At 40.9% G+C, this 18,368-nt stretch overlaps 1 protein-coding gene across 1 annotated transcript in view; it reads right to left on the bottom strand.

Moving 5' to 3' along the window:
- GALNT17 (polypeptide N-acetylgalactosaminyltransferase 17) overlaps nt 1-18,368 on the bottom strand; it is a 447,370-nt gene that overhangs the window by 260,517 nt on the left and 168,485 nt on the right. The window contains exon 2 of the mRNA XM_060122908.1: nt 6,429-6,612. Coding sequence (XP_059978891.1) covers nt 6,429-6,612 — 184 coding nt within the window. The remainder of the gene's footprint in view (nt 1-6,428; nt 6,613-18,368) is intronic.

The raw sequence follows: 18,368 nt of genomic DNA on the forward strand, positions 1-18,368 counted from the left end.
AGAAAAAAAAACAGACCAAAGAAATAGCACAGAGTCTAGAAAATAAGCCTATTTATGTATAAAAAGTACAAAATGTATTCCATTTAACAGCTCCAAATAAGAGAAAGAGGAAGCATTATTTCCAAAATCATTTTGAAAAAGCTGCTTTGAAAAAAAAAAAAAAGGACAGACATTTGAAACAAAAGATACATATCTTGTACCATATTCTAAAATAAGCTCTGGATGGATGGGAGTGATGGAAAAGGAACACAAAACAGAGTAGAATATTTATAAGTACTCTTTCTCTGCTTTAAATCAGTGAAGAAATGAAGATGGAAAGATTGACAGTTGGGGGTTCATACAAATTTAAAATATCTGTCCAGGGGAAGAAAAAAAAATCACAGAATTAAAATAAAACAGAAAACATTTTGGAATCCATCTGCATGAAATGTGACCAACAAATGGTTAATCCCACTATTACCCCCCAATTCATTCAGATGTATGAGAAACAACTCTGTCAAGAGTAGTGTAATAATAAACCAATAAGAATGAAAGCAACTTGAGGTTCTGTATAAAATTGCAATGAAATTAGCCAATTTCAGTTCTTTAAACTTGAGAGAGCTTTTGGGCAGTGTCACAAGCAAGATCTTGCCCGTGGGGGGATAATTCCTCCTGGGCTTGGGCTGCATGGGGCGGAAAGAAGGTGCTCTGGCCCCAGACAGCTGCCTCCCTTCCTATCCCCTGGGCTCAGATATCAGAGGAGCAGCTTCTACAGGCAAGGCCCTTGCCCTTCTTTGGCGGCAAGGATGAATTTGCAACTAACCAAGGTTAATTTGGTACCTTTGGCTGTGGAGCCCAGAATGTATAACGCTACCTCTGGTTACCATGTATGACCTGTGGGCAAGCTCTCAAGTTCATCTTTAATTTCACCTTCAGATTCATCCTCCATATAGCTGCCAGAAAAATCTGAAAAGGCAGAGGTGGTCACATCATTCAACCCAGTTCTCCAACTCTTTCCTCTATTGTACTTTCACCCTTCTACCTTGCACTTAATTTTTCGGTGTAGATTTACATTTATGGCATAATTAAACTTTTATTTTATTAAAACAAAATACATACAGTCTTATCCCATTTCTGTACTCTCAATGTTTCTAAATAACAATCATTATGCTGCAATTCCTGATGTTTAAATTTTAGATATTTTCAATTGATTTTCTGTTTCTGACCATAAAGGTTTAATTTTCTTATACTACCCACACCTCTCATACACATTTTGCCTCTTCTTTCTTCCAACAGAGTTATACCATAATTTGTGGTTTAATATCTATTCAATATTTGTATCATGATATTGTTCACAGCTCAGCCACAGAATATATGGAATTGCAATTCCTTTCTTGAGGAACTTTTGGGTTTTTCCTGTGCTAATAATTGCTTTCCTTTTTCACAAGCTTTGTGTGTGTGTGTGTGCGCCCATCACTAATTCAGTTCCAAACTTTCTGAAAGAATGGTAAAAAATTTTTTTTGTTTGCAAAGACAACAAAAGCAAAAATAAATAAGGGAGACTAAATTCGTTTCTTCACAGCAAAGAAAACCATCAACAAAATGAAAAGACGACCTACTGAATGGGAGAAAGTATTTGCAAATCATAAATCTGATGAGATTAATATCTAAAATATATAAAGAATTAATATAACTCAACAGCAAAAAAACCCCATACAATCTGATTTAAAAATGGGCAGAGGATCTGAACAGACACTTTTCCAAAGAAGATATACAGATGGGCAACAGGCACATGAAAAGATGCTCAACATCACTAATCATCAGGCAAATGTAAATAAAAAACAATGAGAGGGACTTCCCTGGTGGCGCAGTGGTTAAGAATCCGCCCGCCCATGCAGGGCACATGGGTTCAAGTCCTGCTCCGGGAAGATCCCACACTGAGCCCGTGTGCTACAACTACTGAGTCTGCGCTCTACAGCCCGTGAGCCGCAACTACTGAGCCCGTGCACTCCACAACAAGAGAAGCCACCGCAATGAGAAGCCCGCGCACCGCAACGAAGAGTAGCCCCTGCTCGCCGCAACTAGAGAAAGCCCGCGCGCAGCAATGAAGACCCAATGCAGCCAAAAAAGAGAGATATCACCTCACACCTGTTAGAATGGCTATTAACAAAAAGACTAGAAAAACAAGTGTTGGCGAGGATGTGGAGAAAAGGGAGCCTGTTGCACTGTTGCTAGATATGTAAATTGGTGCAGCCACTATGGAAATCAATGTGGAGGTTTCTCAAAAACTTAAAAATAGAACTACCATATGATCTAGCAATTCCACTTCTGGGTATTTATATAAAAAAACAACAAAAACAGCGCTTCCCTGGTGGCGCAGTGGTTGAGAGTCCGCCTGCCGATGCAGGGGACACGGGTTCGTGCCCCGGTCCGGGAAGATCCCACATGCTGCAGAGTGGCTGGGCCCGTGAGCCATGGCCGCTGAGCCTGCGCATCCAGAGCCTGTGCTCCGCAACGGGAGAGGCCACAACGGTGAGAGGCCCGCGTACCGCAAAAAAAAAAACAAATAATAAAAACACTAATTCACAAAGATATATTCACCCTCCCCATGTTTACTGCAGCATTATTTACAATAGGCACAATATGGAAACAAACTACGTGTACACAAATGGATGAATGGATAAAGAGAATGTGATACATATAGATATGAGTCAGCCACAAAAAGAGTGAAATCTTGGGCTTCCCTGGTGGCGCAGTGGTTGAGAATCTACCTGCTAATGCAGGGGACACGGGTTCGAGCCCTGGTCTGGGAAGATCCCACATGCCACGGAGCAACTGTGCCCGTGAGCCGCAACTACTGAGTCTGCGCGTCTGGAGCCTGTGCTCCGCAACAAGAGAGGCCGCGATAGCGAGAGGCCCGCGCACCGCGATGAAGAGTGGCCCCCGCTTGCCACAACTAGAGACAGCCCTCGCACAGAAACGAAGACCCAACACAGCCAGAAAAATAAATAAATAAACAAATGTGGGGTTTAAAAAAAAAAAAGTTTCTTAAAAAAAAAAAGAGTGAAATCTTGCCAATTGCAATGACATGAATAGACTTTGGGGGCATTATGCTAAGTGAAGGAAGTCAGAGAAACAAATACTGTAAGATCTCACAGACTCTTAAAAAACAAACCCAAGTTCATTGACAGAACAGATCACAGTTGCCAGAGGTGAGGAGGGGGTGGGGATGGATGAAGTGAGTCAACAGGTACAAACTCCGGTTATAAAATAAGTCATGAGGATGTATTGCACAGCACGGTGGCTATATAACCTGGTATTAGTTTCAGGTATATAACATAATGATTCGTTATTTGTATATATTTTGAAGTGATCACCACAATAACTTATTTATCTAAACTTTCATTGAACTATTTATTTCTATCTTATTCTTAACTTCCAAGACCTCTTGTTCATTCTCTGATTATCACTTTAACATAGCACTTGATTCTTATTTTGTGAATAAAACAAAACATTCCATGAACTAAGACATTAATGATAGTTTTAAAGTGTGTCTGTTTCCTCCAGATGCCTTTTCTGTTGTTGTTCTTCTTGTTGCTAAGGCCCTTTATAATAGAGATTCTCCTGAAATGTCTAGGGATTCTGGTTCTCCTTTCTTATTTTAGAGTAAGACTGCTCTGTGTAGATGGAAGAGCCTTACGAATGTTTAACGAGTAGAACCCAGACATTTCGGGGATGCGGGGACCTATCAGATCTATTGGCATTTCTCTGAGGTTGAATGGCTTCCTTAGAGTGGATTCTTCCAAATCTGGACTACAGGAGTGTGAAAGCTTGCAGAGGTAATAAGGCCAAGGGTGTCCCCACTTAGTACACAGCCCTATCTTCTGTCATCTTATGAACTAAAGCCCAGAGTTCACCTTCTCCAGGGAATAAACCTCCCATGTTCCACCAGGTAGGGAAGGGCAGCGTCTGGCTCTGTAAAGTTGAAGAAAGGATCTGGGGACACAGCTATAATCCTTCTATTCAAATCTACCTCCCAGCCATCAGAGGTGCCCAGAACCTCCAATTCCTGAGTCTCTGGGGTTCTGAGGTGTGACTAGGCTATATTCTTCTGCCCTTCCCACCACTTCCCATCATATGTAGAAGGTTGGGTCTCAGCCTCATCCAGTTTGCTATGTCAGTTACCATTCATCCATCCTCTTTCCATCTTCCAAAACTTTGTGGGTGTTTCTTCCCTGCTGTGGGAGCCTAACCTGTTTTTGTCCCTTATAGACTGTCATCCTCTGTAGTCCTTTACTATCATCTTAGTAAAGTTTCCGGAGGGACGAAACCTAAGTGGTGTATTCCAGCAGTCCCCAAACATTTTGGCACCAGGGACCGGTTTCCTGGAAGACAATTTTTCCATGGGCGTGGGGTTGGGGGGGAAGGGGATGGTCCAGGCGGTAACGTGAGCGACGGGGAGCGGCAGATGAAGCTTCATTCACTCGTCCACCGCTCACCTCCTGCTGTGCGGCACGGTTCCTAACAGGCCACGGACCAGTACTAGTCCGCGGCCTGGGGGTTGGGGACCCCTGGTCTATTCAAGCCACCATGCTACACTATAGAGCACCACAGAGCTGTGTACTCCTCCCTGGGCGTGCCATGTTTTCATCTGCATCCCCAGCTCTGATTTTGCTATTCCCCTTCCTACTTGTCTATATGTGTCTCCTCTCTTTAATTTTCTAACCCTTAATGGGCCTTCAAGATTAAGCTTCTGCATCATCTCAAGCAGGAAACCTTCCCAGATCCTCCCTGTACATACTGTGTATGTCTCTGGCCTGACATACCCACATAGACCACAATGTGCTGGACTGACCTGCTTGCACATCTGTCTCCCTCCCCTGACAAGAGTATGTAGGCAAGGACTACCTTAGCCAATGTTCTGCCTCTAGTGTAGGGAAAACCATCTGGTACATAACATGTGCTCACTGATATTGTTCAACTGACCCATTTCCACTAAGCTCCACGTTGGAAGCATCTTCATTCTCACAGGACTACAAAAATAACAGCTCTGTTTATTTGCCAACATCCAAATAAGAAAGGCTAATCAGAGAGCACCAGGAAATGAAAACAGCCAGATGTTTTTGAGAGCAAAAGTCCAGGAACACAAAATAGCTTCCAACAGGGGTGATGTATGTTTTCCTAGTGATTCAAAATGAATATATGCTTATTAGGCAGAGAGAGAGATTTAACAGTTTTCTCAGCTAATGCTGCAATTTTAAATTCATTTAAGGTAATTTTCCTTATCTTGAATCTATTTTTCTCAGTAACCAGGATACTTAACTGATTTGTACAAAATCCATTTGAAAAAGAAATAATCTACTCTAAGCAAGGGCACACTGCAAATGAAAGGAAGAGAGACACCACAAATCTAACAGAAGATGAAGCATCTGTTTGAAAAGCCAAGGAGGACTACTGCCTAGAAAATAGGATATTTTCCCCCAGCATCTTGATTTTCCCACCAATCTCTCTTCTCTCTTTCACAAGGAGAAAACAAATAATTCTTAAATCTGAGAGCACAGAACAAAGACCTCTCATAAACCAACCAAGACACAAACAAACTGTTTCAAAGGTAAGAATCTCAAACAAAAATTGTAAGTTGAAACAATCACAGGATGTACTCTTTCACCTACCAGCTGGGAAAAGCATTATTTAAATGCTAGTACCCAGTTTGGGAAGGGTCTAGTAAAGTTCCAATAGGAGCAGAAACTTCTATAAACTTTCCGGAGGAAAATATCGCTACATGTATCTAGGGCCTCCAAAAGTACTCCTACAATGTGATCTAAGGATTACACCTTTAGAAGTGTGGATTAAGAAAGTAAATATCAAATCAATATACATAAAGATTTGAGTGGGGAGATATCCATCCAAGTGTTATTTATAAAAATGAAAATTTATTTTATAAAAATTATAAATATTTATAATATTATAAATATTTCATATTTCTAATAATGAAAATTTGGAAATAATCTAGATTTCTAACAATGAAAATAATGATCATAACTAATAACATCAGAAAATGCTCATGAAATAATAAATGAAAAAGAGGATAAATGAAACACACCATATGCTCATAATCTGTATAGAAAATAGACTCAAAGACAAAATACTAGTATTTTACTAGTCACCACCTCTAGGTAATGAGATCATGTTGATTTTTTAATTTTTACTTAAAAATTTTTTGTATCACGGACCTTTCTCTATGCTTCTGTATTATTTTATAAAAATTAAAAATTCTTATTTAGCTCTATTTATTTTCATAATCAATAGTACTATTTATTGATTACGGAGGAGACGAGATAAAAGCCCCTCCACTAGTTACAAGTAACACAAGAAAATGTCACAGACATGGGTCTACGTCCAGCCATCTGATAAAGCAAGCTCCTCTGAGTGACTGAATCAGAACTTACTTGGTGGGACGATAATCCGGAATGGAACGATCCAGTGAAATTTTTTCACTGAGGTAGGAATTGTAGCCATACTTCTCATGGGGTCCCTTGGCTTTCTCTTCTTCAGCCGGGGAAAGGGTAGCAGGAAGGCCCCCTTTGCCCCGCCCACCATAACCTTCAATGAGCCCAAGGGATTTAGATAAACCTAGAAAAAGGAGGGGGAGAAAAAGAATTATTTGAAAATCACCATACCAGGATATGCCACTCAGGCTCAGATATAGCTTCAGTGGAAATTTTAACATTACCTGTCACAGAAAAAATTATGTTCTCGATTTACTGATGTCAGAATATGTCCTGAACACACTTCAATTGAGAGGAAGGTCAGAGCAACTGTGAGGTGTGGGGTGAAGGCTGGTCACCCATGAAGAGCCTCTCCCTCCTTTTGGGAAATGGGGTGGATGGCAGGGGCGGTCTATAAAAGGGAGAGACTGCCAAAAGCAGGGGACATGTGGACCAAGAAAGGCACACAAAATGGGACAGAACTCGGGCTGTCATTCCTGCCTGATTTCCTTTCTTCACGATCAATTACCACAAGGCTAGATATTCCAGCAGATGCGCAGTACAACACAGAAAAGGCAGCAATAAGGAACTTCCAGACTGCAGGTGTTTTGGCTTCATTTGAACAGAGAATAATATACAGATTGATTCTATCATGAGTTTAAAGTGTGTAACCATCTGCCACCGTTCTATACCTAATGGTTTTATTTAAATCTCATTTAAATGGCAAAAAGGAAATACAAAATGTTTGAGAATAAATCACAGAGAAGAAAAACCCATAAGGGTGATAACCGTGCCCAGAAGAGTAGAAGGCCTCGGTGACAAGCCTCATTGAGCAACTGCACGTTCCCAGGATGGTGGTAGCTTTATACCTATTGTTCCATTAAACGATAAACAGCTTGATGGGTAATTTTTAAATCCTACAGTTATGGGAGGTTTTACTTCTCGGCTTGAAAACTCTTGCTGTTAAGGGCTCTCATTCTCTTTTGCTATTTCAAATGCTCAAGCTACCCTGTTCACCGTCAGGCGTGTGCACACACACACCCCACTTCCTGCCACGGGCAGGAAGACCATGGACCAGAGATGTAAAAAGCATCCTCAGCTTTCATGGAGGGCAGACCACAAAGCCTAGGAGGACCACAAGCTCCCAGGAAGGCATCCTCAAGTAAGTCAAAGGCCAGTAAATCTGCTCCAGTCACAGGATGCTCCTCCACCCCATAATGGCAACACCTGTAATCCGTTTCCTGCTTCTCTGAAAATAAACATTTATTTTCCGTGATATAAAATCAAAAAGGAAAGGTTCAGCAAGCATCTCAGGATTGGTCTCCAGTGAACATCATTTTGCTACCTGAGAATCATTTCCACCGTCCATGGTGTTTTTCGGGAACCCTGACATCTTTTCTGCCCTCCACCAGCCCAACAGAGGAACCATCAACTGAGAACTGGATTAGTCCAACACTTCCTGGTCACAGGAGGTGACCTGCTTCCTGGCCTTTAATCTCTCATGCCACATCACCGTGCACCAACCATTCCAATAACATCACCTTCACTGTGCTCCAAAATCTGTAAGGACTCGTCCCAGGTCAAGTACAGACACCTGTGTTGGATTTTAAACTCACTCCCGATAGGACATTACTAGTGGGAACGCACAATGGTGTGGCTACTTTGGAAGATACTTTGGCAGTTCTTCAAAATGCTAAGCGTAGTTTTACCATATGATCCAGCAGTTCCATTTTTTACCCTAGAGAAATGAAAAGATATGCCCACTTGAAAACTTGTACACAAATGTTCATAGAAGCATTATTCATATTAGCTGTGTCTATCCACGGATAAGTGAATAAAACAAAATGCGGTACATCCACGCAATGTGATATTATCTGGCAATAAAAAAACGATCTTTTTTAAAAAGTACAGATCTTCCTCAACTTACAAAAGAGGTACATCCCGATAAACCCATCATAAGTTGAAAATATCGTAAGTTGAAAATGCATTTAAAACATCTAACCTACCAAACATCCCAGCTTAGCCTAGCCTCCCTTAAATGTGCTCAGAACACTTACCTACAGTTGGGCAAACGCATTCTGACACAAAGCATGCTTTATAATAAAGAGTGCTGAATATCTCATGGAATGTATTGAATACTGTACTGAAAGTGTAAAACAGAATGGTTGCATGGGTACAAAATGGTTGTAAATGTGTTGGCGGTTTACCTTCATGTTACGTGACTGACTGGGCGCTGTGGCTCGCTGCCACTGCCCAGCATCATAAGACAGCACCGTACTGCATATTGCTGGCTCAGGAAAAGATCAAAATTCAAAGTATGGTTTCTACTGAATGCTTATCACTTTTGTACCATCATAAAGTCAAAAAACTCATAAATCGAACCACTGTAAGTCAGAGACTGTCCGTAGTGATATATACAACATGAGTGAACCTTGAAAACATGCCGAAGAAATAATGCTGGACAGGAAAGACCACATACTGTATGGTTCTGTTTACCTGAAATGCACAGAATAGGCACATCTATAGAGATAGAAAGTAGATCTGTATCTGCTTAGGGTGGTGAGTATTTGGGGAGGGAATGGGGAGTGACTGCTAACGTGTGTCTTTTTTGGGCGATGGAAATGTTCCGGAAATAGAGTGTGGTGATGTTTGCACAACTTTGTGAATATACTAAAAGCCACTAAATTGTACATGTTCAGTGGATGAATGATATCATGTGAAAAAAATCTCAATAAATTTATTTTTAAAAACCCACTTATGATAGACAATTCTATTTCCAGCAAGATGGAAGGCTAAAACAACAGGAAAACTTTCCAATAAACTACCTAGAAATTCTGAATGAAAACTTTTTTAATACTGTAAATGCATAGCTGAGCTTGCAATAAGTTAAAGGAAACACCCAGAGGTAAGTTAAAATCAGAGCTGAGACTATCTGCTGGGATGGGGTGAAGGATGCATTGCTCATTAACTAAAGGCTGGCGTTTTGGAGCTCAAACATGCACAGAATACGAGACCTTTTGTACGCCTTAAATGTTTCATAATTTCTAATTATGAAGGTACTGAGTTGATCAGTGGCCCCCCGTCTACTCTGAACCTATGAGTATGACCTTATTTGGAAATAGGGGTTTTGCATATGTCATCAAATTAATATAACTGGTGTACTCATATGAGAAAAATTTAGAGATAGAAACACAGATACACAGAGGGAAGAAGGTCATTTGACAACAGATATTGAAGGATACAGCTGCCAGCCAAGCAATGCCCAGGATTGCTAACAACTCCCAGAAGCCAGGAAAAGGAAAGGGAGGATTACTTCCTAGACCCTTCAGGGAAAGCATGGCCCGGCCAACATCTTGATTTCAGAATTCTAGCCTCAAACTGTGAGAGAAAAAATTTCTGTTGTTTGAAGCCATCAAGATTATGGTAATTGGTTATAGTAACTACACAAAATGAATACGATCAATAAAAAACAGAGTGGAACTGGATAAAGAAAATATAGACCATGACGATACTAACCAAAAGAAAGCTGGAATCACTCTATAAACATCAGATAAAGACAGACTTTAGGGCAAACAGCCTTATGGGGATGAAGAAGGTCATTACATAATGATAAAAGTAGCAATCCACCAGAAGCTCTTAGGAATGACAAACTACCAAGCACCTAACAACATAGCTTCAAATCACATAAAGCAAAAATGGACCACATTACAAGAAGAAATTAACAAATCCACAATCATAGTGGGAAATATTAACACATCTCTCAGTACTGAACAGAGAAGGACAAAAATTTAGCAAAGATACGGTAGAACTGAACAACAAAATTAAGATGTTTGATCTAATGGACACTGTACCTGACTTTCTAATAATCGTACATTCTCTACAAGAGTATATGGAACATTTAAACAATTGACAGGCCACAAAAAAGTCTCAACCTAGCTTACAGATCATCTTTGAACATAAAGCAATAAAAAACAGAAGCCAACAATAAAAGACCACAAAGGATTCACACATTTGGGCAGTTTTAAAAGACTTCTAAAACAAATATGGGTCAAATAATTAATCATATTGCCATTAGAAGTTACATGAAATTAACAGAACATGAAACAGTACATCTCAAAGCTTGTAGGATCGTGCTAATGCAATACTTGGAAGTAACTATATAAATGCGTATATTAAGAGGGGGAAAGGAAGAACTGATAATTAATAAGGTAAGCATATAACCCAAGGAATTAGAAAAAAAAAGAGAGGAAGTCCAAAGAAAGCAATAATAAACAAAAGAACAAAAACTAATGAAACAAAAGAAAGACATCAAGTAAGAAAGGAGTAACAGGGAAGGATGGAGAGAGAGGAAGGAAGGAAGAAAGGAAGGAACGAAGGGAGGGAGGGAGGGAGGAAAGAGAGAGAGAGAGAAACTAAAAGAAAAAAAGATGGGTGGGAGGAAATAACCTCAGCAAAGACTGGGGATAAAAAGAGATAGAGAGAAGGTACATGGTCCCTTCAGGGAGGACTTATCTATTCATCACAGTAAACACAGTGCCTAGGTCCCCCAATATTTTTAAGCGTTCAGGAAGATGTTTAAATTTCTTTTAAAATCAGAAAGACACAGTTATCAAATAAGATTTTTAATACTCTTTTTTAAATTGTTGTTTTATTGTTTTTCTGTGAAGGCCAAAGTGCTTAGGGCCACAAGATTCATTATGCAGCCTTGGTTCCCTTGAGGTTAGATTTTATCTGTACGTGACAAGGTACCTAAAGCATGGAGAAGGAAAGTAACATGATCTAGGTATTTACAATTGTAAATTAAAAATTTACAATTTTTTGTAAATTTTTAAAATTTTTAAATTTTTAAAAATTTACAATTTTTTGTAATTTTTAAAAATTTTTAAATTTTTAAAAATTTACAATTTAATTGTAAATTAAAAATTTACAATTTTTACCTAGAAGGTAGATAGCACAAGGACAGACCCCAGGCACTAACAGTAAGGCCAACTACCATTTATTGAGCATCTGTTGCGTGCTGGGAAGCACCCTGCTAAGTGCTTGACATATATTCTATCACTGTTTCATCTAATCTTTTGAAAACCTCATGAGGAAGGTATGATAATGATCTCTGTTTGACAAATAAGGACACTGAATCTGAGAACGTGGTAACTTTGTTAAGGTTCTGCAGCTGTTAAAGGAAGATGAGACCTGAGTTCTGGATATAGTTGGAGATACAAGGGAGGATAAAACCTGGTCTCTGTGACAGATAAGGAGACTAGTTCTGGAGCTGTTGCAGTAGCCCAGACCAGGATAGAAGGGGCATCATGTTAAGGTATGAGGGGTGGTGATCAAAAAGAGAGGAGAGATTTGAGAAACATTTAAGAGATATCATCACAAGGCAGGAGATAGACACGAGTTAGGGTGAGAGAGAAGGAATAAGTGAGTGAGCTTGGGGTTTCCAGCGAGAGGACTGAGTGGCAATATCATTCATAAAACAGGGCACACAGAAGAAAGTACGAGAAGATGCATTCTACTCTCTACATGTGGTATATGGAGCATTCATGGGACATTCAGATAGGATCATATGTCCAGTGGGGAGCTGAAACACGTGGGCATGGAAGTTCAGAAGGTAGAGGAGGCCCAAAACATGAACCCTGGCAGCTATCAGTTTGGAGGGAAGGTAGCCATTGTAAGGAGTGGGAGGGCCAAGATGTTGAGTAGCAAGAACAAAGAGACATGCTCAGGAAGTGTTCTCTGACCACACGCCCTCTTATGCTTCCACCATATCTACAGGAGGAGCTGCATACTTTAGGACTTACTACTTCTGTACTCTGCATGCATGTTCCCTCACTGAAGCTTCCTTTGAAGCTCAAGACTTCAAGGAAGGCTTAAAAGGATGGAGAAACATCTCAATACCAACCAAGTGCTTAAACTTTCTGCTGTCTTCATAAATCCACTTGACCACTCTCTCCCCACCCACTGTTGACTGTTGTTTAGGCTTTAAATTTTTTAAATGCTTTTGTATCCATTTTTCTCTTAGGCAGGCAGGGTAGATATTACCATGATCACTTCAGAGATGAAAAAATGGAGGCTTAGAAGGATTAATTATTTGACCATCCAAAAGTAATGGAGACAGAATAAGACATTCCACCCAGCTCTGAACAAACACACAAATACTCCGCCCAGGAAATTTTGTAGGAAGGAAGAATCCAGTGTTCAAACTACAATGAAGAATGGTAAATAAATGGTAATACACTCATTAAAAAGGAATACTATACAGCAATGAGAATGAATGACTTGCAGATAAACAGATAAATCTCATAGACTTCATGGAAAGAGCGAGCATCAAAAACGCACAGAATTGAGGGGCACCTTCAAGATGGCGGACAAGTAGGATGTGGAGATCACCTTGCTCCCCACAAATACATCAAAACTACATCTACACGTGGAACAACTCCTACGGAACACCTACTGAATGATGGAAGAAGACCTCAGACTTCCCAAAAGGCAAAAAACTCCCCACGTACCTGGGTAGGGCAAAAGAAAAAAGGAAAAACAGGGCTTCCCTGGTGGCACAATGGTTGAGAGTCCGCCTGCCGATGCAGGGGACATGGGTTCGTGCCCCGGTCCGGGAAGATCCCACGTGCCGCGGAGCGGCTGGGCCAGTGAGCCGTGGCCACTGAGCCTGCGCGTCCGGAGCCTGTGCTCCGCAACGGGAGAGGCCACAACAGGGAGAGGCCCGCGTACCACAAAAAAACAAAAAAACAACAAAAAAAGGAAAAACAGAGAAAAAAGAATAGGGACAGGACCTGCACCTCTGGGAGGGAGCTGTGAAGGAGGAAAAGTTTCCACACACTAGGAAGCCCCTTCACTGGTGGAGACGAGGGTGGCAGGGCGGGGAAGCTTAGGAGCCAAAGAGGAGAGTGCAGCAACAGGGGTGCAGAGGACAAAGCGGAAAGATTCCCACACAGAGGATCGGTGCCGACCGGCACTCACCAGCCCGAGAGGCTTGTGTGCTCACCCGGCGGGACGGGTTGGGGCTGGGAGCTGAGGCTCAGATCCCAGGGAGAGGACTGGGGTCAGCTGCATGAACACAGCCTGAAGGGGCTACTGCGCCACAGCTAGCCAGGAGGGAGTCCGGGAAAAGGTCTGGAACTACCGAAGAGGCAAGAGACCATTGTTTCAGGGTGCGCAAGGAGAGGAGATTCAGAGCACCGCCTAAACGAGCTCCAGAGACGGGCGCGAGCCGCAGCTATCAGCGTGGACACCAGAGATGGGCATGAGATGCTAGGGCTGCTACTGCAGCCTCCAAGAAGCCTGTGTGCGAGCACAGGTCACTAACCACACCCCCCGGGAGCCTGTGCTGCCCGCCACTGCCAGGGTCCCGTGATCCAGGGACAACTTCCCCAGGAGAATGCACGGCGCGCCTCAGGCTGGTGCAACGTCACGCCGGCCTCTGCCGCCGCGGGCTCGCCCGGCATCCATACCCCTCCCTCCCCCAGCCTGAGTGAGCCAGAGCCCCCGAATCAGCGGCTCCTTTAACCCCATCCTGTCCGAAGAACAGATGCCCTCCGGCGACCTACACGCAGAGGCGGGGCCAAATCCAAAGCTGAGTCCCGGGAACTGTGCGAACAAAGAAGAGAAAGGGAAATTTCTCCCAGCAGCCTCAGGAGCAGCAGATTAAATCTCCACAATCAACTTGATGTACCTGCATCTGTGGAATACCTGAATAGACAACGAATCATCCCAAATTGAGGCGGTGGACTTTGGGAGCCACAGTAGACTAGGGGTTGGCTGTATGCGACTGACTGGGTTCTGGTTTTATGTTTATCTTAGTTTAGTATTTAGAGATTATTATCACTGGTAGATTTGTTTATTGACTTGGTTGCTCTCTTCCTTTTATATATACATTTTTTTTCCTTTTTCTCTTTTTGTGAGTGTGTATGTGTATGCTTCTGTGTGTGATTTTGTCTGTATAGCTTTGCTTTTGCCATTTGTCCTAGGTTTCTATCTGGGGTTTTTGGGGGGGGGTTTAAGTATAGTTTTTAGTGCTTGTTATCATTTGTGGATTTGTTTTTGATTTTGTTGCTCTCTCCTTTCTTTCTCTCTTTCTTTTTTTTAATTACTTTTCTATTTTTTTATTTTTAATAAGTTTTTTCTATTTTAATAACTTTATTATTTTATTTATTGATTTTTCTTTTGTTCGTTCTTTTTTTTTCTCCATTTTCTTCTGAGTCGTGTGGGTGACAGGGTCTTGGTGCTCTGGCCGGGTGTCAGGCCTGAGCCTCTGAGGTAGGAAAGCCGAGTTCAGGACACTGGTCCGCCAGAGATCTCCTGGCCTCACGTAATATGAAACGGTGAAAGCTCTCCCAGAGATCTCCAACTCAATGCTAAGACGCAGCTCCGCTCAATGACCAGCAAGCTACACTGCTGGACACCCTATGCCAAACAACTAGCAAGACAGGAACACAACCCCACCCATTAGCAGAGAAGCTGCCTAAAATCATAATAAGGCCTCAGACACCCCAAAGCACACCACCAGACATGGACCTGCCCCCCAGAAAGACAAGATCCAGCCTCATTCACCAGAACACAGGCACCAGCCCCCTCCACCAGGAAGCCTACACAACCCACTGAACCAACCTTAGCCACTGGGGGCAGACACCAAAAACAACGGGAACTACGAACCTGCAGCCTGCCAAAAGGAGACCTCAAACACAGTAAGTTAAGCAAAATGAGAAGACAGAGAAACACACAGCAAATAAAGGAGTGAGGTAAAAACCCACCAGACCAAAGAAATGAAGAGGAAATAGGCAGTCTACCTGAAAAAAGAATTCAAAGTAATGATAGAAAAGATGATCCAAAATCTTGGATATAGAATGGAGACAATACAAGAAACGTTTCACAAGGACCTAGAAGAACTAAAGAGCAAACAAACAATGATGAACAACACAATAAATGAAATTAAAAATTCTCTAGAAGGAAACAGTAGCAGAATAACTGAGGCAGAAGAACGGATAAGTGACCTGGAAGGTAAAATAGTGGAAATAACTACTGCAGAGCAGAAAAAAGAATTGAGGACAGTCTCAGAGACCTCTGGGACAACATTAAACACACCAACATTCGAATTATAAGGGTCCCAGATGTAGAAGAGAAAGAAAAAGGGACTGAGAAAATACTTGAAGGGATTACAGTTGAAGACTTCCCTAATATGGGAAAGGAAATAGTCAATCAAGACCAGGAAGCACAGAGAGTCCTATACAGGGTAAATCCAAGGAGAAACATGCCAAGACATATTCATCAAACTATCAAAACTTAAATGCAAACAAAAAATATTAAAAACAGCAAGGGAAAAGCAACAATTAACATAAAAGGGAATCCCCGCAAGGTTAATAGCTGATCTTTCAGCAGAAACTCTGCAAGCCAGAAGTGAGTGGCAGGACATATTTAAAGTGATGAAAGGGAAAAACCTACAATCAAGATTACTCTACCCAGCAAGGATCTCATTCAGATTCAACGGAGAAATTAAAACCTTTACAGAAAAGCTAAGAGAATTCAGCACCACCAAACCAGCTCTACAACAAATGCTAAAGGAACTTCTCTAGGCAGGAAACACAAGAGAAGGAAAAGCCTTACAATAACAAACCCAAAGGAATTAAGAAAATAGTAATAGGAACATATATATCAATAAGTACCTTAAATGTAAATGGATAAAATGCTCCAACCAAAAGACACAGACTGGCTGAATGGATGCAAACATAAGACCCGTATATATGCTGTCTACCAGAGACCCACTTCAGACCTAGGGACACATACAGACTGAAAGTGACGGGATGGAAAAAGATATTCCAAGCAAATGGAAATCAAAAGAAACCTGGAGTAGCAACTCTCATATCAGACAAAATAGAATTTAAAATAAAGACTATTACAAGAGACAATGAAGGACACTAAATAATGATCAGGGGATAAATCCAAGAAGAAGATATAACAATTGTAAATATTTATACGCCCAGCATAGGAGCACCTCAATACATAAGGCAAATGCTAACAGCCATAAAAGGGGATCTCAATAGTAACACAATCATAGTAGGGGACTTTAACCCCCCCCTTTCACCAATGGACAGATCATCCAAAATGAAAATAAATAAGGAAACACAAGCTTTAAATGATACATTAAACAAGATGGGCTTAATTGATATTTACAGGACATTCCATTCAAAACAGCAGATTACACTTTCTTCTCAAGTGCTCATGGAACATTCTCCAGTATAGGTCATATCTTGGGTCACAAATCAAGACTTGGTAAATTTAAGAAAATGGAAATCGTATCAAGTATTTTTTCCAACCACAACTCTATAAGACTAGATATAAATTACAGGAAAAAATGTGTAAAAAATACAAACACATGGAGGCTAAACAATACACTACTAAATAACCAAGAGATCACTGAGGAAATCTGGTGGGGGTGGGGGTGGGGGTGGGGGTGGGGGTGGGGGTGGGGGTGGGGGTGGGGGTGGTGTGATAAACTGGGAGATTGTGATTGACACATATACACTAATATGTGTAAAATGGATAACTAATAAGAACCTGCTGTGTAAAAAAATAAATTAAATTAAAAAAAGAGAAAAATCAAAAAATACCTAGAAACAAATGACAATGAAGACCCAAAATCTATGGGATGCAGCAAAAGCAGTTCTAAGAGGGAAGTTTACAGCAATACAATCCTACCTCAAGAAACAAGAAACATCTCAAATAAACAACCTAGCCTTACACATAAAGCAATCAGAGAAAGAACAAAAAAACCCCAAAGTTAGCAGAAGGAAAGAAATCATAAAGACAAGATCAGAAATAAAAGAAAAAGAAATGAAGAAAACAAGAGCAAAGATCAATAAAACTAAAAGCTGGTTCTTTGGGAAGATAAACAAAATTGATAAACCATTAGCCCGACTCGTCCAGAAAAAAAGGGAGAAGTCTCAAATCAACAGAAATAGAAATGAAAAAGGAGAAGTAACAACTGACAATGCAGAAATACAAAGGATCATGAGAGATTACTACAAGCAACTATATGAAGAAATGGACAAATTCTTAGAAAAGCACAACCTTCTGAGACTGAACCAGGAGGAAATAGAAAATATAAACAGACCAATCACAAGCACTAAAATTGAGACTGTGATTAAATATCTTCCAACAAACAAAAGCCCAGGACCAGATGGCTTCACAGGCGAATTCTATCAAACATTTAGAGAAGACCTAACACCTATCCTTCTCAAACTCTTCCAATATATAGCAGAGGGAGGGACACTCCCAAACTCCTTCTACAAGGCCACCATCACCCTGACACCAAAACCAAAGATGCCACAAAAAAAGAAAACTACAAGCCAATATCACTGATGAACACAGATGCAAAAATCCTCAACAAAATACTAGCAAACAGATTCCAATAGCACATTAAAAGGATCATACACCATGATCAAGTGGGGTTTGTCCCAGGAATGCAAGGATTCTTCAATATACGCGAATCAATCAATGTGATACACCATATTAACAAATTGAAGAAGAAAAACCGTATGATCATCTCAATAGATTCAGAAAAAGCTTTTGACAAAGTTCAACATCCATTTATGATAAAAACTCTCTAGAAAGTGGGCATAGAGGGAACCTACCTCAACATAATAAAGGCCATATATGACAAACCCACAGCCAACATCGTTCTCAATGGTGAAAAACTGAAACCATTTCCACTAAGATCATGAACAAGACAACGTTGCCCACTCTCACCACTACTATTCAACATAGTTTGGGAAGTTTTAACCACAGCAATCACAGAAGAAAAAGAAATAAAAGGAATCCAAACCAGAAAAGAAGAAGTAAAACTGTTACTGCTTGCAGATGAATGATAGTATACATAGAGAATCCTAA

Source organism: Lagenorhynchus albirostris, chromosome 15 (genome assembly GCF_949774975.1).
Source record: "Lagenorhynchus albirostris chromosome 15, mLagAlb1.1, whole genome shotgun sequence".
Lineage (NCBI taxonomy): Eukaryota > Metazoa > Chordata > Mammalia > Artiodactyla > Delphinidae > Lagenorhynchus > Lagenorhynchus albirostris.